At 37.3% G+C, this 24,186-nt stretch overlaps 1 protein-coding gene across 2 annotated transcripts in view; it reads right to left on the bottom strand.

Moving 5' to 3' along the window:
* Positions 1 to 23,566, bottom strand: part of LOC308693412 (LHFPL tetraspan subfamily member 6 protein) — an 87,714-nt gene extending 64,148 nt beyond the window's left edge. Inside the window, exons 1-2 of one of the 2 annotated variants that reach the window (XM_081370296.1) lie at positions 21,102 to 21,142; positions 20,438 to 20,970 (exon numbers count right to left, since the gene is read on the bottom strand). In XM_081370296.1, coding sequence (XP_081226422.1) covers positions 20,438 to 20,822 — 385 coding nt within the window. In that variant the 5' untranslated portion in view covers positions 20,823 to 20,970; positions 21,102 to 21,142. Of the gene's footprint in view, positions 1 to 20,437; positions 20,971 to 21,101; positions 21,143 to 23,275 lie in introns of those variants that run through there. The other variant, XM_081370295.1, reaches the window with a different exon arrangement.
* Positions 23,567 to 24,186: the final 620 nt, after the last annotated feature.

The raw sequence follows: 24,186 nt of genomic DNA on the forward strand, positions 1-24,186 counted from the left end.
GCCCCAGGCACTATCAAGGGCTCCAAGACCCTGAGTGTGTCCTCTTCTCTTATTATCAGCCTCTTAGCCCCAAACTTCCCATTTAAGCATTAGTGGCCTGCCGTGATTGAGTGCATCGTGGGCCTTCTAAAAGAACCAGGCTTTTGAGTCGCCTCCCCTCCCCATCTGCATCCCACTGCATGGTTATCTCTCTGTCTCAGAGAAGGGAGTCATTATCGCAGAGGCCACATCCAGAGCCACAGCAGTGTACATGCCTATTATGCTAGGACAAGGGTCGCTGCTATGGGCGGCTGGGATAAATCTGCTCAATTTAGGATGAAAAAAGACAGCAGCCTTATTTGTTAAAAAGTTTCAAGTTGCATGAAGTAAGTTTACTGCACTGATGCAAAACATGGATTTTTCTAGAAACATTGGTAGTACATTATCATCTTGCAGTAATTTTTCATTAACAGTATGTTTAATTATCGTCATAATAATTTTTTTTGTCTCATTTTCATTGAAAAACTACTACAACAAACATTTTCGTCTGTAATTTCATAGACAAAATTGAAGAACGTCTGATTGTTAAGGAACTCCCAATTCATTGTCTTTGACCTGTCCTCTTCCAGACCAGATAGGTTTCAGCTTCACGTTTTCAACACCAATTCTAATCCTGATTTCCATTCTGGAATGAGATGATAGCTTTCAATTCTTTGTGAGATGATAGATGAGTAGTATAGTGTCAGGGTTGAGGAGGGTGAGAACCATCTGGCAGGGTGACGGGAAAGGTGAGTATGCTAAAGTAACGCTAATGAAATTCTCTTCGAATGACAGCCTAGCTAATAATAATATCTTCGCTCATGCGAGAGGATAGCTCTCGTACAGTGAAACCCTGAGCTTCTTAAAAACATATGTCTCTCTGGAACTAATGACAGCTTAATTCATGACTACTTCTATTTCCAATAACACCTAGGGAGGCTAACATTCGCTGATCCATCTACTTCATGAAGCTTTTAGTTTTAGATTTTTCACTTATATAGTAGATCAGGGAATCAAAGTCGTGCCTTGTGATATCTTTAGCAAATATGCAATACCAGTAGAGCTGCCTGCAGTGGTTTGTTCCAGCACTGCTAAGTGCTAAAGTTTTTCTTGATATACAAAACCTGTTGTCTATCCCATCTTACACTAATATAGAGAACTACTAAATCATTAAAACGTTTTTTTTCTTTGGTCTCGTCTTATCTTATGCACCAGGATTGCTACAGAAAATAGGTGCATGAAATACTAAAGGTCCACAAATACTAAATCATGTAAGAGAAAACACTTGAGTGTTGTTTCTCAAAATTACTTTCCTGACATAAATTTTGTATTGAAATCCCAGAGTTCATTATAATAAAACATTTAGAGTCAACAATCCCTTTAGTACTATTGCAAAGGTGTCAAACGCATGGTCTATGAATGATATATACAAAGTTCTGTCATAAAACTCTAGATGGCGCATGCTAATAAGTTCTTAACTCAATCTGCTTGCAATCACATCATTCTATATAGGGCACAGCTAATTGGTCCCTGCTGTATCATTAGCCAATGAGCTCACTGCTCAACCTTTAAATACTTGGTTAGCATTTGCTGCAGCACGCTTTCAGAAATCCTCAACCTTCCCCAGCTCCACCTGTATAGATCTGCTAAGGGTATTCATGTATGCTATTGTACAGCAGCATCATGTCTTGCTCACAGCAGCGTGTTGTGTGTGTATTGGCAGTAGCAAGTCCTGTACTTGCTCTGCAGCAGCAACAGCGTAGCAGATCTACTCCGCCAAGCTTCCAATGACCAAATATATCAACACGGTCATACCCTTTACCATGCCAAACACTCTGAGAGTTGTCATGACAAAAATATAATTTAGCTACAGCAAAATAGAGCAAGTTTTTCATTTGTTTTGTCAACTGTGTATAGCTTGCACCTTAATGTGGTAGAGCCTCTCATAATTTTGGTTTGGCACATATGCACAAATTTGTGCTTTTCAGCTGAAACTGGATCCGTGATTGAGACATCTGTCCCAGGGATATGCCGCTCATTTTTTCTAATTGCACACTGTAACATTGATAACATGGACAGATGCAAATAATTTTAGGAATATTAAGTACATCTCTCCGTCAAATATTTTATTCTTTTCGATATTGTTGTTGGAGTAATATTTCCTAATTACTCATTTTCATTTGTTTATTTTTTTAGTAAATTTTTATTTTATCTACAGGCTTTATCAAAATTACTATGTGCTCCATTTGTGTTACCAAAATATTTAATGCTGAAGTAGTAAAGTTGATTCTGGACTGTAAGCAGTAGTTCTCCACAAAAATAAAACAAAATGTCCTCATTTACTCACCCTCGTGCCATTGCAAAAATGTATGAATTTTCTTTCTTCTATGGAATGCAAAATTAGGTATTTATAGCAGAATGTCAAAACAGCTCTTTTCTACCATGAAAATCAATAGTGACCACAGTTGTCAAGCACAACTTTCAGTGAATAATTATTTAAATTTCAGTCTGGTCCTCACATAAAGTCTGACTTGAGATGACTTACAATACAGTCATATGGACCATTTTTATTGTGTTCCTTTAGGAAAACATCCTCCAGTCACATCACTTTACACTAAGTGAATCAGAGTTATGTAATCAGATTACTTTTTCCAAGTAACTAATAAAGTAACTCATTACTTTTAAATTTACAACAAAATATCTGAGTTACTTTTTCAAATAAGTAACAGAAATTACAAGTTACTTTGTTTTCTCATGTATTGACTGACAGCTCTCCTGTCCCAACGTTGAGAGAAATCGCAAGTAAGAGCAGAGGTGTGTGAACGATGATTATTGTAGATCTAGACTAAATGTTAACATGCATTTTACTCATCTCACATGCTCAAAAACACATTAAGTATTCCTCATAATGAATAAAAACAGTAAAATGCAAACTCAGAATATTACGCAAGCGCATTTATATTATATACATATATAAGATACTTTTTTTATTTTGGGGCCAACTATTCCTTTAGTGGATGTGATCATTCTACTGATAATGAAAACCAACTTGTAAAGACATGCTTCAAGTGCATGGTATTCATATTCAAGGTACAATATTCAGAAGCTCAACAACACCTCTAAAGATGCCACAAGCAGTTTCATTAAAGTTGAGCAATTCAGTAATTCTGGTTTTACAGCTGCAGGTACCCAAACAGACACAACATGGAACATGCAAATGTGCATCTCAAAGCATTTCTATGTGTTTTGGTAACAAACATGACCAGCAGTTTCTTACTGTCATGAAATAGTTGTCAGAAAATCAGATATGACTGGCAGACTGTAAATCAGTTGTCTCTGTCTTAAATATTTATTGCTAAACATTGGTTGCCACCAGCACTCTTGAGGCAGATATTGGATTTGATTGACAGTTCATAGTCATTTCAGACTCAAAAGCTCCATCTGGAAGAGTGTTTATGGCTTGTTACAAGATATAGACAATAATTGTGCCTGCTATGTGCGGCTGTATCTGTCAGAAACGGTTTACTTGTTATAAAAACTATCCCATCTGGCAACACTTGGCGCACTTGACCTACGGTGGAAAATAAGGATTAAATACGGATTGCCCAAAGACAACAAGCACGATAGAAAGAGAAAGAGAACATTGTTCAGTGCTTTTCATTTAGACAGGTGAAAAACAGCATAGAAAGGAAGTGAAAGTTCCTGCGTCTCACATTTCACTCAAACTATAAATACAGGTCGTTCCACAAAACAAGCAGCTGGAGGAGTTCGGGAGTGACTGAAATCCAACCCACATCTCCATATCCCTGACTGAAGTTCAGGACAAAAGCACTGTTCTTCAAAACAACGAATGTCACTTGTGCGCCTCTCTTACAAAATCTCAACAAATGAGATATTTCTCCTAGTCTACATGCAGCTTCAACCTCACGTGTTCCACAGATCTTCTGTGCAAAACAACTCATATACAACAAACACATAAATTATGGAAAGAGCCTTTAGGGTCATTTGCTGCAGAAGTCTTGCGTTACGGGTTCACAGGTCTGCGTGGGTCATGTTTTGAGATGTCGGGTTTAAATATATTCGTGTTTCCCTGCTGTGGGTGGTCAGGGCAGGATCACAAACTTAGCATGTATTATTGGGAATACTAGCCGTACAGATGGCTTATAAACTATGCTGCCACTAATAATAACCACACACAATAACCCACACACAAACATGCCCACAACTCAAGAGAAGTATATTTTTGAATGCTTAAGAATATTTTTATTATTTGTATGGCATATAAACATTTTAATGCACTACTGTTCTATAATATTTTTGAGAGAAGTTTCTTATTTGCTGAGCGAAGCTGCATTCATTGTAAAATATTACTACAATTTAAAATAACTTTTCTATTTGAACATTTTTGAACATGTGATCAAAAGTGTATTTTCAGCATCATTACTCCAGTCTTCAGTGTCACATGATCCTTCAGAAATCTGATCTAATATGATGATTTGATACTCAGTTATTATCAATGTTGGAAACAGTGCTGCTTGATTTCCATGGAAACAGAGATACATTTATTTTTTAGGATTCTTTGATGAAAGAAAGTTTGGAGAACAACATTTATTTGTGTTTTTTCACAATTTAAAAGTCTTTATTATCACTTTTACACAATGTAATGCATCCTTGCTAAATAAAGTATTCATTTCTTTAAAATAATTATCATAAAACAATCTTACCGACCCCAAACTCTTGAATGGTAGTGTACCCTCTTAGGTGACACTTTATTCGCCAGTCCACTTTAGACATTCTACTAACTATAAGAAACTTTGCAACTACATGTCAACTAACTCTCATTAGAGTACTAGTAGACTGTTAGGTTTGGGTAGGTAGAATAAGTTGACCTGTAGTTGAAAAGTTACATAAAGCGTGTGAGAAATGAACGGAGCTCTTTTTACCACCTAATTGGGCTTCAACGGTTAAATACACATACTTATGTCAAGCATTGACAGTTGTAGCATTGACAGACATGATCAAGTATCTATTCGCACCAACTGTTGCTCACCCACTAGACATCTGTGCCCTCCTGCTACCATGGAAACAAGATCCCATAATAATCACAAGCCCACCCAACTGCTGTCCATCAGCGATTGGGATCTGGAGGGCCAGCAGAGGAGAGAAAGAAAACAGATAACAAGAGATGGATGATTGAAAGTCGTAGTCTGTCTTGAATCAAAATAACTTCTCCTTCCTCTTGTAGAAACATCTCTTCTCTGATGATGCGGGGGCAACCTGTCACTCACATGAGATCCACCAATAGCAAACCGCAACCATCCAATCAATTCACAAATGGACAAAATCAAGTCCCGCCCTACATTTGTTGTTGTTTGAGAAACCGTTTCACTCGGATATACGTCACAATAGAGAAGAAAAGACTATTGCAAGGTTAATTAAAAAAATTCAACTTTGTGGAAATATGTCAACACAAGAAAGAACATTTCATGAGGTCTCTGAAGTATTTGAGTGCCTGTGGTATTTTAAATGGAGGTCGGTCACTAATGCACTGATGAAGCTCAGCAAAGCTTTTTACATCTGTCGCACAGAGCTATACGGCGTTATATTATCGTGCTGACAAGTATACATGTTCTCCAATAAAATGGTATTTCAAGAGCTTATTTATGGAAATGAGTGTGCATTGGGGAACACAGGACCTTAACACACACACAAAAATCGTGCCTACATATTGTTGCAAAATCAAAGGAATCAGTTTCTTTGACTACAGGTTTTCATGCATTTAAATATATTCACTCGCTCTCATTCAGACTAGTCTCAGTTAGCTGTCTTATAGCCTCAGTCATCAAAGGTCAACTAAGACACGTCTTTTTACGTACACAGCTGACGGCAATTTATGCCACCCCTAACCTCTGAATGCGTATGACATTTGAACCATTTCCTGTATGGTATCTCCAAACACCTGTTAGGTGTGAGGACTCACGGGCCGTTCGAGGTGAAGTTCAATAAGTCTAGCGTCCCACTCAACGCTGAGTGATTATGTGGAGGTAGAGGAGTGAGTCAGCAGGTATTGCTTTCTGAAATGTCATTATGTTCTACAATACTAACACCATCATTGTTATTATACCTGAAGTGATGCTATCTGCACATCAGGACCAGTTCGATTTTCTCTCACTTTCCTTTGAGTTATTCAAATGTCTCTCGCCCCATCCATCACTCTCACACGCAAACCGGCAGCAAAGAATAATCAAATAGAAGATTTGTTGTTGATCTCCAAGATCTCCATTGTTGCTCCAAGAGTGCACTGATATAATGGAGAGCAAATGAAGACTTTTGCTTTAATCTCCTGTTTCTAAGGTGTTCCTTACAATAAAAAGGTTCTTGTAATAAAAAAAAAATAAAAAATAAAACGATTTGAAGAGATCTCCACAATGTCTCACTGTTCTCAGATTCAGAAATCTACAAATTTATCAGTCAAAAATTTCAATATGAACTTAAGACCAAAATATCTACCATGCGTCTTCTCTAGAGTTTTAGAAGAGATCTCAACAATGTCTCACTGCGCTCAAAAAACGAAGCCTGCAATAAGTCAGAGATCTCAATATGAACTAATAATTTTAATATCAATTACAGTTGTCTTATTTGCATCAAGCAATTTTAATAGAAGCATCAAAGACAATGTTGAAAGTTTGATTAAACATAATTGACAACTCCACAGTCTCCAGAACAATAAAAAAGCCCTCATCAAGGGAATTCACACTTATCCTCTACAATGATTTCTGAAATCTATAGCATTGAAATATTCTTCTTGACAGATTTGTCACACACAGTTTATTCCCCAACATAACCTAACGCAGCTCTAGCTGGGCTCTGGCCAAACAACACTGAGATTTGCCCCTGAAACAGCATCTCTCTCTCAGCCCTGTGGAGTTGCATCACAGCAGGTCACATCAACACCTCTAAAATTACTAGTCCCAAACCAATCCCACAGACTTTTAAAACGACAAGAGCACAAGACGCCAAAACGGAGACTGGGGGCGTGTTCACACTTCAAGTTCAATTCTCTTGGTTCTTTTGGACCGGACCAAAAAAAGAAAATTATACCTACATTTAGCCCTGGTGTTCTTAGCGTTAACACTGTCATTTTTAACACAGAACCTAAAAGTACAAAACAAAAACAGCTTTTATAACGTATATTTTGTGGCTAAACTTACGAACATCGAAAACATGGTGTGTGCTTGGCTAAATGCGCTCGTTGTATGTGCGTAGTCTACATAACATATGACGGTATTTTGACCAGCTGTGAACTTGTGAAGAGCTTAGAAAATGTGTAAAGGACTCAAAATATCGTCAGGAATCCCTCCGTCACACACGCAAACGAAGATCTGCTGCGTGGACACAAGCTTTTGACGGGCAACATCGTGAGTATACAGAGAAAAAAAAAGGTGTGCTTGAGCTTTTTTTCCTCTTTTAGGGTTGCATCTTGTGATATCACGTCCTGTTTTTTGGTTCGTTTAGATGTCTTTGGTTCTTGTTGGATTCGAACCGCACCGTGTTGGTTTGGAAGTGGAACGAGACAAACCTTTTCAGGGGTCTCGGTTCGCTTGTTTGCTGCGCACCAAGTTTCAAATTGCAACGTTCACACTTATTCAAATGAACTGCACTAACAGAGCAATCGCACCACAGTTCGTTTTAATCGCACCAAACATGCCAAGTGTGAACACACCCTTAGAGCCGTTTAAGGAGCTGTCAGCTTACGTCCTGTTCACACTTGGTATTATAATTTGTCTCAGATGATCACCTGTATATAGCACTGTTCCCTTGTTTTTGGATCAACCGAAACGGATGTTAACACCAGGTCAACAGTACATGTTTGAGCATACGGACGTGTTCGACTGCTGAACTGTAAACCGAGAGAGGTGGAGCGGTGAGTGTCTTCCTCTCCCTCACTGTGCGGTGACAGATGACTGAGCTGTCGGGGCTCTCCATACGGCTGCTGACAGGACTGTATTTCACTATAGTGGTCACCACAGTGCTCCTGTTCTTTACTTGGAGTCCTTGTGGAGCAGTGCTGGACAAAAAACTGGCTGCTCTTTTCCATGCAATGAAAGTAAATGGAGACTGAAGCTGTTAAACCCTAAAATTTACAAAAAGCACCATAAAAATTATCCATATGACACATCAGCCAAGTGTTTTTAAATGTACTCTCTGTACTCGGGTTGGTTTTATATGGTTTTGAAACTTTAAAACAAAAAAAAAAGAGATTACATTCAATGTCTAAATACATAATATATATATATATATATATATATATATATATATATATATATATATATATATATATATATATATATATATATATATTCTATTTGTTCTTCTCATATTTCTAAATGTATTTAGTCATTAAATGTAAACTTTTTTTGTTTGTTTGTTGTGTGTGTGATGAAATATATATAAAAATATAAAATATATATAAAATATTTTCAATTTAACCTGTTTTAACCAATATTATGAATTAATTAAATATGAATTCTTAAATATCATAATCACAGTCACAACTTGACATTTTACAACCCCAACAGCACATTGTTCAAATATAAAAAAATAATAATAATAATAATAAAAAAGCCAAACTTGTTTTGTTTGCAAAAATGTCAGTATTTTAATCAGGCTTTTTTTTTCTTCATTATAATATCAGAAAAGTTGTATCACCTTGATTTTTTTTTTTTTTTTATGTTCTAAAGAAAAATCTAAATTAATTTTCATTAAAAGGTATTTATTTATTCATTAAAAGTAAAATATTAATGTATTTATTGAATGAAATGTGTGGAATATTAATAGATCCAGTGTCATTTAAATATTATATATCTGCTATTACAGTATTTATTGACATTTTAAATTAGCTTTATATATATATATATATATATATATATATATATATATATATATATATATATATATATATATATATATATATTCTATATTCTATTTGTTCTTCTCTCATTAAATGTTAACTTTTTTTGTTTGTTGTGTGTGTGATGAAATATATATAAAAATATTATATACATATATATATATATATATATATACATATATATATATATATACATATATATATATACATACATATATATATATATATATATATACATATATATATATATACATATATATATATACATACATATATATATATATACATACATATACATATATATATACATACATATACATATATATATATATATTCATCTACTATTTATATTTTATTTTATGTAAGCTTTATTTCAAATAATGAAAAATGATTTATAATAGTTTTTTATAGTTACCAATAACAAAAAGGGGCTTAATATCATTGTCCTTGTAACACAATTGATCAGTTTCGCGTCAAGCCTAACAACACCCTTTTATTTATAATAAAAATGACTATTACACAGCCTCTCTGCTTATTGCTTTAATACAGTACATTCCCATCGGCCCAGAGCTTTTCTGCCCAAGGTGATTTTATAATAAATATGTCAATTACAGGCAAAACACTTCTATACATCAGCTGAAAGAGCTTTGAATTGCTTTAATGATCCACCTTCACCTCTCGCTTTCTCGAACCCATACAATTTACTTCCATAAAACAGAAAGCTGAAAGCACGGTCCATAAATCAGCTATGAAACAAATTTTCCTCACTACTGCTCCTTTCATTTTAGGGTTGGCTGTGCAATAACAATCCCCCTATGTCAGCGCGGTTCATTTTGCGGAGTGCTGAGTGTGAGGTGGAACAGTGGTGTGTGGCGCTGAAAACAAGGACTTAACAACCCAAAGCGCTGAAATAACACTTCCTGCCTGTCCTTTAGCAGGCCAGACTTCCTGTTTGTCTGAAATAAATCTTTGCTTAAGCTGGACATTCCTCCGTAAGCTAGTGTTTCTCTCTCTCTATATTTCGCAAGCTCTCTCTTCCTCTGCTTCTGTTTCATTGTCCCGTTCTCTCTCGGGCTGCTCGACTACCCCATGGGTGACAGAGCTGTGAGTGAAAGAGGTTAAAGAGAGCAGAAATAGAGGGCTGGAGATCAGGTCACAGAGAGATAAGACCTCCTGAACGTGGGTAATTGAAAAGTTTAGACGGACAGAAAGAGAAAGAAAGAGCTGGTAAACGACAGAAGAGAAAGACAAACAGCACACGGTCAAGTGTAAATGAACAGGCGTAATCACACAAGACCAGCTTCCCGTCATGTAATACCTTCAACATGCTCTCCTTTCAGAAAACATTCGCATTTGTCAATGTTTAAAATATAATAAAATAAGTCAAAAGTTAAATGTACGATATATTGGTGCATTATATCAGCCGATAATCGTACAATAAGTTTTACTTTTACGAATTTTTTAATGAGATGAATACTTTTATTCAACAAGGATCCATTAAATTGATCAAAAGTGACAGTAAATCCATTTATAATGTTGTAACATATTTCTATTTAAAATGAATGCTGTTATTGTGAACGTTCTATTCATCAAAGAATCCTGAAAAAAATAAAAATAAATTTATCTCAGTTTCCACAAAAATATTAAGCAGCAACATTGGATGTTTCCAACATCAATAATAATCAGAAATCAGCATAGAATGATTTCTGAAGGATCATGTGACACTGAAGACTGGAGTAATGATGCTGAAAACACAGCTTTGATCACAGCAATAAGTTACATTTTACAATATATCAAAATAGAAAACAGTTATTTTCAATTGTAATATTATTTCACAATATTACTTTTTTTTTTTATCTAATATCCTTGGTAAGCAAAAAAATACTTTTTAAAAAAACATTTTAAAAATCATACCAAAACTATTGAACGGTAGTTTATAATCAATCAATATTGGATATTTAATTGCGCAAACAAGTTTGCGAGGTATGACCCCCACTTATTAAGGCTTGAAACTTCAAGTGTACTCTGTTGTTCATATATAAGTATATGCATATTTTGGTCTTTTTTTTAAACAATCTTTCAGTAACGTTACTTTACAAGTTAGAATGTAAGTCTCTAAATATATATGCCTGGGAACAGAAATCAGCTGCATGAGAAGGTAACCATAGCAACAGCTGCTTGATCACTGTATTGCATGGTATATCAACATCATTATACAGACATTATAAGCCAGTTTTGGGGAAACATACTTTTAAAAGTAATGTGTTGCAATATAGCGTTACTCCCTAAAAAGTAATTAATTGCGTTAATTACCCTAGTGAAAAATAAATAAACTAAAATGTATTTAAAATACATTTATTTTATGCTAAGTATATTACAAATACGTTTACATATTTATGTACTTAATATACTGTAAATACCCTGCAATTGTACCAACTAATTTTGTACTTACTGTACTTTAGTTATCCAACTAAAGATATACTTAAGTATATTGTGCTAAAGTGGAACTACTGCAAATATACTTTAGGTACACTTTAAATATCTTGCATTTAAATTATACAGGTGATCATACAATCCTTACTAACAGGGCTATTAACACACATTAACACACATACTGACGTTGTGGGGTCCCTATGTAAAGTGCCACAACCGCTGACCCCTCCCAGCACCCCATGTAAGTCCAACAGACCTCCATACCTGGTGGGACGGAGGAACAGAAGAACTTTCCAAGGGTAAGGTTGATAGCTGCTGTTCCTATCTAATTCACCCAATTCAGCCATGAATGGTTGGAAAATACTGCGGAAGCATGCCGGGTCCAGATGGAAAGGGTCACTACGGAGACCACATCCTGCCTACAGGGAGGCAATATGTGGAAGATACACATATGAACTGACCCTCGGGACAGTGCTACATATGGAAGATCCCTGTGGCAGGTCCTGCCAAGAGAGGGATGGAACCATTACCGATGCAGAGACGGAGTGTGGAACCTGCCCAGGGATAGACACGGGTTAACCGACAGGGAAACCGTACCATGGAAGAATACACATATGGGATTACCAAGAGGGAATCACAACATATAGGGCATCTAGTCCAGTACAGGCGCTGACCAACTGAACATTCATCTTGAGTACTGGTTTTGGTTTCGACGCCTCTGCTGCGTCTGACTGCTGAAGAATGCCTGGAGGAAACACCATCCAGGGTTTGCCAGAGAGGGAACTCACATGGAGAGTGAATAGGGCACTTTTATCCCCCTGAGAAGGGAATGGCGCAGCAAGTAAGACACCTAGGCGGCCCTACTGCACATTGCCTGTTTGTACCCAACACACAGGAAGAAACCAGCTCCACTTGGAGATTGTAGAATCTCGTGATGGGTTAGGTGTCGTCCAGCCCACAGCTCTGCAGATGTCTGCCAAGAGGAGGCAACTCTCACCCTAAGGGGGCACAGCTCTGGTACGCCAGGGCGATGGCATCCATTATCCAGTGGGCCAGCCTTTCCCTTCTGCTGACCTCCAAAGCAGACATGAGCTGTTCTAAGCTTCTTAAGCTTCGCGTGCGGAAGACGTAGATGTGCAGAGAACGGGATGCAGCGATGTGAGGGCTGGGTCTGCCTCCTCCAGGGGCAGCGCTTGCAAGTTCACCACTTGGTCCCGGAAAAGAGTGATGGGAACTTTGGGCACATATCCAGGCCGGGGTCTCAGGATCACATGAGGGTCAGCCGGTTCAAATTCCAGGCACATTTCGCTGACCGAAAGGCCTGCAGGTCCCCCACCCTCTTGGTAGTTGTGAGCACAGTCATGAACACTGAAGAGACAGGATCTTAACCTCAACTGACTGTAGCGGCTCAAAAGGCGCTCTCTGTAAGGCTGTATGTAGCAAAGAGAGGTCCCAAGAGTGGATGAGGCGTGGCCGAGAAGGACTTAGTCTCCGAGCACCTCTCAGATGACTAGGTCGTGCTTTCCCAAAGACCTACCGTTTACTGCATTGTGATGTGCTCCGATAGCAGCCACGTACACTTTCAAAGTGGAGGAAGACAGCCTTCGCTCCAGCCTCTCCTGCAGGAAGGAAAGCACAGAGCTGATCGGGCATTTACAGGGGTCTTTGGGAAGAACACTAATCAACGAACAGACTCCACTTCAAGGCATAAGCTCACCTAGTAGAGGGGGCTCTGGCTTGAGTGATAAGGTCTATCACCTCCTGTGGTAGGCTACGTAAGTCTGCCGCGTCCCATCCAGAAGCCGCACGTGGAGGTTCCAGAGATCTGGACACGGGTGCCACAAGGTGCCCTGTCCCTGAGAAAGTAGGTCCTTCCTCAGGGGAATCCGCCAATTAATCCGAAATGACTCAATATTAGCTTGACCACCTGGAGGTGGAGTCTCCATTCTCCCGAGAATGTAAGCTGTGGTGAGAGCACGTCAGCTCTCCAGAGGAGGAGATGGTGATCAAATTGCGACATGTGAAATTCGCGGTCTGCGAAAGTAGACCACCTGATCATGGATGCATGCCACCATCACCGTCCGGACCAGTGCTTGCACGCGCAGAGAGTGGAGTGAGAGCAAAGGGAGCACCGAAGCAGCTTCGGGCAGTAAAATATGCTTTCCACGACATTGTGTCCTCCTCATGTGCCTCCTACCGTGCAGCACATCTCACTCATCAATGTCCATTGGCTTGTTTTTTTACCACTTGAAGGTGATTTGGGTCCCAAGTGAGATCCCTCAACGTCAGTCTGTCAATGTAATGTCAGCTTGGCTGACTGATAGGGAACTGAAATTTCCACACAAGCTTTTTTTCAGTTTAAAGAAAGGGCAATAACATCACCCATCACAGCAGAAAACATTTTATTCAGGTATGACTCAGTATTTTGACTGCTCCAAAACAAATCAACTATTCAATACAAGTTATTTGGCCCCTTTCAAACAGTATACGGTCAGCAATTCATCACAGTTTGAATCATAAAAGCACCCAACAATGAATCACTTGCTGTTTTCAGCATGACGAACAAGGACATGTCAAAGGGGGGTGTCAGACAGACAGATAAATCTATAATCCAAAGGTTTAAACATGAAAGGGAAAAATGGGATAATTTCTGTACTTTCAAGAACAATTCGCTCATGATGAGCAATTCTCCCAAATGACTCATCGTTCTGTCTAACGTTTTTTAGCCAAAAGGACACAATACACACCACAGCAGGAAGAACCTGTTCTCTGATCCCCAGTATTTAGTCATGGTAACATGGTAATACCTGTTCCTTGGTAATATGCAGCTGAATTGAAACTAAAATGAATTCAAGTTCACTACAACTCCTGAGTAATATGTCCATTAGTTTGACTGAGGAGGTTTTCCATTAGGTTTTATTGGTTCAATTCCAGCTGGCAAACACATAAACAAACACACATTAACACACACAAGCAATGCAATTATCAGTGCCTGTTTATCTTAATCCTGTGAAAATGCTTGTACATTTGTAATCCAGGGACATTATTAAGAAATACTCAATAGAGAAAAAAGAATCATGTTCTATTTGCATGTTAAACAAAAATATTTAATATTTAATAAATGTTTTACAATACAGTTATTTTTTTTACATTTTAAATTAGCCTTATCCAATTGCCAATTGAGTTAAAGAAATTACTTTTGATGGACAATTGATCACACGTAAACCACCAAATAACTTCTTATTGAGTCCTAAGTGCATGGAGTGATTTGATAGATATGTGTAAACAGACCAAATTATAAGTCATATTCACAGTTAAATTGATGAACCAGTTAATCCGGTTCATGAATCAAATGGAAACAAACCGGTTGAACTCAAATTAATTAACAGGCTCAATGATCCAGTCAGAGCAATTCTTGAGTTCAACAGAGGTGAAGATTGTCAGTAAATAATTAAATTGTGGTCTGTTCATTCCACAATGGGGTTGGGGGGGGGCACTTTTCACTAAACTGTTTTCAGCATTGATAATAATAATCAGAAGTGTTTCTTGAGTAGCAAATCATCATATTAGAATGATTTCTGAAGGATCATGTGACACTGAAGACTGGAGTAAATGATGCTGAAAATTCAACTTTACCATCACAGGAATAATTCAAATAATATTAAAATAGAAAACAGTTACTTTACTTTACCATACATATCAATTACTGTTTGTACTGCATTTCTGATTATATAAAAGCATAAGCATAACCTTGGTGAGCATAAGAGACCTTTCAAAAACATAAATAAGATAAGCTTTCAAACTTTTGACAGGTAGCCTACTGTACATTTACATTATTAATAGTAATAATTAGAGCATTTTTTAATTATTGAGTAAACTATTAAAGTGGTGCTCCCAGTCCCCCATAATTCATATGCATTTTCAATTTATAAAATAACCTTGATGCATTTCTGACCAACTTGCCCATGACAAATGAACCATTGAATCATAATAGATGAGATTAAACTGCGTAATACTGGAAGGGCTTTCCATTACTTCACAAAGGGAAACATCATCCATCTCTGAAAGAACAAAGATAGACTTTAGAACAAGAGGGCAAGAAGAGGGCTCTAATCAAAGATGCTTTTGGTGACACATAAAGGGCTTATCAAACTCATTATCAGCAAAATGGGCATCAGATGAATCAATGTGAGCCGCAGGGAGGTGTTGTCTTTGCCAAAGCCCCGCTGTTCAGAGCCCTCGCTGCCAGACAGCACTCATTAACACAACACAATACAAATGAAAAGGACTCAATTGGCAAGGACAAGCTGCAGTCCAGTGATTTAACATCAGGGTACTGTTCCGTCTCTCTCTCTCTGGGTCGCTCGTTTTTCTCTTAACCCCTGTCTGGTGCTTTTCACGTCTCTCATTCAGTCTTGTTCAGTCGCGCATACTTCAATTTAACGCCACGCTTCAACTCATGCGGCTAGTTCAATGTCAAGAGTTCAGCCGCTGCTGTAAACTTCCAGGAACTCAAAACAAAATATTCGATAAACCTTAAATTATGACCACGCTGTCCAATCTATACACTTACATGATGATAGGATAATACCATGTTTTTTTTTAGACTATGGTATCTCATTTAGTACCCTTTCAATATGTAATTTCATGATGTCTGGGCATAAATAAAGTACAGTATAGCCATTATAGTACAGTGATGGTATCAAATGGTAATACTCTAATAAATACCATTGTGCTTAAATTCAGATAGCATGGTGTTAACATGGTCCTCAGAGGCACGTTCAAGAATATCATGATACTACAATGGTACATATCACAATTTTTTTTTTTTACTTTTTGGTGCTTTTTTAGTGACTAACGCTTTGTTTGAAGGCGTCTTTGTTATGGTGTAAATATACTGAATAATATTAACGATTAGATCATATACTATAGGGTTAGGATTAGGTTCAGTTGCTTGTAATTGTGCATAATTGACTGTTAATACTACAGTAACAAGGAATAACTGTAGTTATTCAAGTTTAACTGTAATTCCATGGTTTTATTATGGTAAAACTGTAACTATGATAGACTACGGTCTTCTTAAAATGGTAAATATATATTTTTTTATTTTTTTTTATCATAGTATGCTAGATTTTTGGACATTGCATTACCATCTAAATACCTTGGTAATACTGTTTTTGGGACAAACTGTCATTGTTAACAAAAGTATTAACACTGACAAGTACTGTGGCGGTAATAGGGTACAGTAATGGTATCAGATGGTAACACTGTGGTAATTTTAAATATACCATGGTGCAAATGAAACATTTCGTATTATCAATGTTGAAAACAGTTGAGCTACTTAATATTTTTGTGGACACATTTTTCACAGTTCAAGATTCAGCAACAACAACACAACGTCAGTTCAATTGACAGAACGTCAGTTTCATGATGCAACTAAACAACTAATTGTCAGTTTAAATTGATTGTAAGTGAAAAACTGCTGATGAGGGGCATGATGCTTGCTTACATCAGCCACGAGGTACTACACCACTCTGTCTGATGAAGGCAGTGCTATGAGCAACATGACAGGAAGTGATGCGTTCAGCAGCCCTGCAGTCCTGTAACCTCCTTGTGTCCGGCTCTCTTAAGTCAAACGCCTCTGTCTGCTAGTTAGAAGCGACAGTGGACACCTCATCTGAGCACACGATGACGCACCTGGATGGCTAACTGGAGATCAGGTGAAATCTGCCCTGACACTGTTGGCTATGGGGCCAATTTAATGTCACAATAGTTATGAGTGCAAACCTCACATGATTTATTCAGGAGGACAGCACATGAACGCACATGTAAAAAAATGAAGACAGTATTTTGAATGCATTTGATACATTTACTACTTCAATTTATATCAATACGTTTTATGCAAATTGTTCGCTTTAACATGAATTTAAAAGGGTGAATGGGACTGAAACACAACACCATTTCTTTGTCCGCCTATTTGAATTCAAAATGCATTCATTCAGCTCACTTGCTGAGCTTGTTGGTTCAACTTAAAAGCATATATTAAAAAAAATCTAATCTAAGTTGTAACAGAAAAGCTGCTTTAAAGGAGAACTCCGGTCAATTTTAACATTGAGCTCATTTTTTTGTACATTTGGAGTGCTGTCAGTACAGAGAACAACGACAAAAATCGGTGTTGCCTACACCGAGTTATTCTATTTTTAAAATTTGCACCCTGTTGACTTCAATGGGGCAAGTACTAAACCTGCTTTTAGCCTCTTAACATCCTTGATGTGTCATTACAAGGGCACAGGTCATGTTAGTGATTCCTTCAGAGTGATCACGAGTGAATCTGACTGCAGTAGATGTGAAAGATATGTATAAAAATGATGTTATTTAAGCCAGCGCAAATGTGTTTACATCCTGTTTTCGGTTGAAGTCCAAAGTAGTTGATTGCCGAGTTCACGCGCATAGGTTTAGTTACCTATGATCACACGCGTGAACTCGGCAATCGACTACTTTGGACTTCAACCGAAAACAGATTTGAACAGATTTTAAACACATTTGCGCTGGCTTAAATAACATCATTTTTATACATATCTTTCACATCTACTGCAGTCAGATTCACTCGTGTTCACTCTGAAGGAATCACTCACATTTTCTGTGCACTTGTAATGACACATCAAGGATGTTAAGATGCTAAAAGCAGGTTTAAAACTTGCCCCATTGAAGTCAACGGTGCAAATTTTAAAAATAGAATAACTCGGTGTAGGCAACACCGATTTTTGTCGTTGTTCTCTGTATTGACAGCACTCCAAATGTACACAAAAATTAGCTCAATGTTAAAATTGACCGGAGTTCTCCTTTAAGATGCATTGCTTATGTTCCTGAATGGTAGAACTTTGAAACAAACTGTAAAAAGTTGTATTAGTGTAACTTAATGTTTTTAGGCTGATTCAGTGATATTTTTCATTTGAATAAAAGTTGCTGCCTTAAATTAAGTACAATCAACTTGGATGTTTAGTCATTTCAACTTAAATTACATTAAACTGACTTTAAAGTTGAAGATTGCACAACTTATTTTAATGTGAAAACACATTTTGTCATAAATTATTGATTTTTTTTTTTTTTTTACAGTGATCATTTGAAGCACATCTTTTAGTAGAGTAAGAAACCAAGAAACTACAATAATCAAGTAAATCTTTGGGGTTGTTTTACGCATTACGTCTGCACTATTATATTTTAAGATTGGAATGCTTAAAGTTAAGAACATGAAACAATGTTTGCAACCCATTTTATGCATTTCCAATTGAAACAGGATATTCAACAAGACAAAAATGTAGCAAATCTGATTGTGTCCATCAGCAAAAGTAAAAAGAGGCCGTTAAGCAGACGATGGGAACTAGCAACACCAAGGTTATGGGTTCAATTCCCAGGGAATGCATGAACTGATAAAATGTATATACATTGAATGCCGTGCAAGCCGTAAATACTTTACAGTTTGAGCTTCAAGAAAAGCAAAATCATTCATGAGGCAGAGCAAGTTTTTGCATTTTTGACAAGCATTTTTATGATAAATTGCACACAATAATCCAAGAATGTGCATTAAAGTAAATAGGCTCTATTTCAATTTCATGTCGTCTTTCAATTAAAAAGCAATTAGCACTTACACTAAGCTAATGAGAATGAAGATGAGCTACTGTCACTTCGGCTGACACAAGAGACAAATGAGTTAAGTTCATGAGGACAACGCATTTTTAAACATCAGGAGACCAAGAGCCTGACTAGAATTTTCCACGCCTTGAGCCCCTGCAGTACAAAGAAAACTTCCTTAAGACGCCCCACGCAGTATTTGTTTCACCTTCTCTGTCGAGTGCCACAAGCCCTCGAGACTATCAGAGCAGCAAATAAAAGGCACCTTGCAGGCGAGAACTAAACAAACTGAGTTTGGAATTACAGACCCCAGCTTCCCGTCTAAAACTCAATCAGTTTCCTTTCCCTCACTGAGGCAAAGGCACCCTGAATTACACCGGCTGGAATCGATGTTTACTGAACTAGAGACAAAGAAAAGGGGGCTTGAAGTCGATGACCTTATGATATGAATATGACTTCTTTGGTTTGTTCCAAAACAATAACAAAATTTGCATTTAGGAGATCTAAGCATTCAAAACTTACAGTCTCTCACTTCCGCTAAAATGGATTACGGATTTTTATGACACTTCAGCTTCTCATCACATCTTCTGTCCAATCAAATGCTCTCTAGAATCTAAAGCTCCGCCCCCTATGCTATAAATACCACCTGGCCAAAGCGACTGGCGTTGACACGTCACGGAGCAATATGGGTCGGAGATGTGTGTTCGGTTACTCAAACGCTCGAGTTTTATCCCGGTTTCCAACTGTACGTTGGTTAAGAATGAAATGGCTAGAATTCACACCTCTAATATTAAATCCAACGTATCGTCAGCGCTCGGATCCGCTTCCATGTTGCCGTCAAGTACGACTTGCAGTCTTTTGAGGGAAACTAAACGCTACTGGCTATTTGAAAAGGGGGAGGAGCCATTCAATATGCCCCGCCTTAGCTTCCTGTTTCAGTGGAAATTATGTCAACGCATCAAACAAAGCAGCACGTTCCACGGCACTTCAGTGAGCCTTTAATGCCATTATTATTTCAAATATCAATATAAAATACTAATATCGGCTTTACAGCATAAAACAGTTTTACACATTTTCAATAAGCATGTATGCTTGCAAAGCTGTTATAGTGCAAATCTCCCAAAACCTCTCAAGAACATGAAATCAAAAGACAGAAATAAGAAAATACAGTAAAAAAAAAAAAAAAACAACCAAACCTATATTACGGTAATGAGAATAATCATGGAGAGAAAAAAATCTAATCAAAGAAAACAAATAAATAAATAAATCGTGCATTACAGTATTGAGAATTCTGAGGTTGAAATTGTTGTGAGCACAAAATATAATCCGTTCTGATTATAGTCCCCTTTTAAATTTTGTAGTGAAATGTGACCAGGATGTGTGTTCATGAGTTTCCCCCTAAACTTGTCTGCATGTAAAGACATCTGCCAGTCTGTTACTCACCTCCAAGGAACTGCATGCCCCCTGCTGCGCGTCCAATGGTTCTGGAGATGAGCTCTGATATGCAGCAGCCCATGAGCGCCGTGAGCGCCACCAGCAACAGCAGGCCACATCCCACCCCCGTCACCACCGTACAGATCCGCCACTCCACGCTCGGGATGCCCTGAAAGCTCGCGTAGCGCCCGCACTGCTCCAGCATGACCGTAGCCTGCCTCTCCTCGTCCCGCACGGGATACGAGCACCGCCGGAAAGTGCCGAAGGACACCGGCTTATCCATCTGTGAGCCCAGCAGCCAGTAGGGCATGAAGAAGCCCACGCATGAAGCTGCTGCGCTCAGCAGGGACACCAGAGCCCAGATCATCCCCGTGCACGTCAGGCTGGATGCCATGCTGGACAAATGTGTTTAAATATTGGACACGCTTCCAGAAGAGAGCTTGGAGAAATAGAGGATGTCACGAGAAATAGTTCCTTTTCCCTTGTTGGAAGGAGGATGTCTATCTCCATACGGTTTTCACCATGGTTCTGTGTGCCGTCACCTGAGGAAGAAGCAATAAAACACACTGTCCCGTCAGTCTTCAGAATGTTTCGACTAACATTTAGCAATCAGTAAGAGTCAGAATTCCTGTTTTCTGATGCAACAAAATTCATATACACCAAGAGTCCGCACCTCTGGCCCTCGGGATCCACTTTCCTGCAGACTTCAGCTCCAACCTGGATCAAACTCTGCTGTTCTAGTAATCCTGAAGCCCTTGATTAGCTTGCACAGGTGTGTTTGATTAGGGTTGGAGCTAAACTCTGCAGGAAATTAAGGGGGCGTTAGACTACAACATTTTCAACTAAAAAAGTCCCACTGTAGTGAAAATTAAGCTTTTAATGTTGTTTATCTAAGTGTTGTTTTTAATGTGCTTTATGACAAATCATGTGCAAATTCATGTCAACACCATTGCTGAGTATTTTCTCCTTAAAACTGAACCAAAAACGCGGTTTAGTTGGCTGGTGTTTCTGATGTCACAAACTACCTTGTAACCAATCAGGGCAACGTGTGATCGTGAGTGGAGGCGGGGCTAAATTTGCATAATCATAGAACCGCATATACTAAGTGAGGCATGGGTGTAGAGTTAGATTTAAGATATTTTAAGGCACGAAGAATTTTTTTTCAAGGAAAAAACGTTTAAATATGTCATTTTGGTGATCAAAGATGAGTTTTAAGGGATAAAATGATTGATTACAGGGGAACTTAGATTACGTTTTTTGGACGTTCATTTACAGGATAACAGCATTTTGGGGGTGCTGTTGGGGTGCTGCAAAAAAAAAATTCGTCTCCACGTAAACTACAAAAACGTGAATTTGTGGAAATGCTGACATTATGCGCATTACGTGTTCAGTCTATAGGCGCGTAGTTTTTCTTTACAAAGTGACATCGCCATCTACTGGCCTGGCATGAATAATACAACGTTTTTGGCGTTTTCACAGATCTGTGTGAATGGGGATCGTGACAACGTTTTCGCCTGTATGCGAAAAACGCAAAGGAAAAGTTTTTCGTTTTAGTACATCGTTGTCGTGTAAACGTACCCTAAGTGGACCTCGAAGGCCAGAGATGAGAACCTCTGGTATACACTATACAACTGTTCAAAAGCTTAGGGTCAGTCAGATTTTATTTTATTTTATTAAAGAAAATAATACTTTTATTTAACAAGGATGCATCAAATTTATCAAAAAAAAGTAAAGACATTTATAATGTTACAAAATATTTCATTTTCAAATAAAAGTTGTTCTTTGATCCAAAAGATCAAAGAATCCTGAAAGAAAATATTAGTTTCCACAAAAAAGTAAAACAGTACAACTGTTTTCAACATTGATAATACTACTAATAATAATAATAAATGGTTCTTAAGCATCAAATCAGCATATTAGGATGAGTCTGTAAAATATTGTATAAAAATACAATTAAATAAAATATGCATAAATAAATAAACAAACAAGTAAACATTTCCATTCCTGTTTGTTCTCCTTGGAATACTTAAAATGAATTAATTAATTAATGAATGACTGTTTCATAACATTTCTAACTACAGTACCTGAATGAAATTTAACAAAAGATTTTAAGCTTCTGAAGTTTAACTTGATGTTTGTTCATCAGTTGTTGTTAATAAACAACTTTAAAACAGTGCAGGAAGAGAGAACATTAATCCATATAAGGCTGACTTAGGGCTCAAACATCTAATATTTACACAAAAGATTGCAGAGGGACACTAGCAAAAGAAAAGAAAAGAAAAGAAAAGAAAAGAAAAGAAAAGAAAAGAAAAGAAAAGAAAAGAAAAGAAAAGAAAAGAAAAGAAAAGAAAAGAAAAGAAAAGATGTATGTGGTAATATATTTTATTAGTCAACAATATTATTTGATTTGCTAAACGAATAGCTATGAAAAAAACCCTTCTGCACATTTTCACTTTTCACAGAGAATCTTTACAATAATCAGTTATCGTTAATAAGTCATATAGTATGCTTAACAGATCAGCCGTGCTAATGACATTTCTGTATGAATGACATTATGTAAGGGTGTTAAGGATAATTTAGCTTAGTGTAATCATATTTATTATGATATGAATGTAAATTACTACAAAGTGTTTACTATGATGGGCTATGTTAGGGGCTCAAACATCTAATATGCACAGAAAAAAAAAAAGGAAAAAAGTTTTTGGCAAAGCTCCTCAACAGACTGATAATCTATTAATAGTGCCAGTGATATATTTATGATATAAACTCCTGCCATGCAAAAGACAAGCACGACATCATGCAAAACATGAATAACCATATCAAAAAACATAATGTGTGATAACTTACATAGATAGGCCTATATTCTGACTGGCGTGTTAATTCAAACTCCGGTCCAGCTTCATATGGGACCGTGAAGAAGAAATAAACTTTGTCCGCACAACGGGGCGCAACTCGCTACACGCGCGCAGAAAACGCGCGTTAAATCCCGTTAAATGAGGGTCTGCTGAGGTCTGCTTGCGTCTTTCTGTTTAGTTCACTGTCACTCCTGCAGGAAAAAGCGCTGAAATAATCCCAGTGTTATTAATAAGAGACGCAAAGTACTGAGCAGTGTGTCCGTCTCGCTGCACTGAGCGCAGTGTGGCAGCAGTCAGACTCTCGCTCGCTCTCTATCCTGCTAGAAGAAGCTCCGCCCACCGACCTGCTGCCTCAGAATCACAGCGGGGCTAGTTGTCACACTTCTCAGGCTAGATTTATTTTAAAATCAGTTTCTATACAGACACATGCATTATAGTCTTGTTACTTTATTTAAAAAAAAATAAAATAAAGTATATATATATATATATATATATATATATGGGAATGTTGTGGAATGTGATGTCAAAATGGGAACCTGTTTTTTCATTGATACCGATTTTTTAGACGAATTCCTGCGTTTGAAAATAAAAGAAATAGGCATATTGTCTAAAGTTTTTTTTTTTTTAACTGCAGGGACCCCCAGGGGCCACAAAAAGTTTTTAAAAAGTTTAGAGAAAACAAACAAAACAAATATAAAATTAAATATAAAATAAAATAGGATTATAACTAAATAAATAGATAAAAAAACTGATTTAAATAATTTAAAATATTTAAGAAATACATAACAAATATTTATATAGGCCTAATTAATAACTATGTATTTAATAAATAACAATATTTAATAAATAAATAATCTAACAGTAAAGTACAAAATACATAATATTCTAATGTTCTATGTTTTT

Source organism: Scardinius erythrophthalmus (assembly GCF_964197995.2).
Source record: "Scardinius erythrophthalmus genome assembly, chromosome: 7".
Classification (NCBI taxonomy): Eukaryota; Metazoa; Chordata; class Actinopteri; order Cypriniformes; family Leuciscidae; genus Scardinius; species Scardinius erythrophthalmus.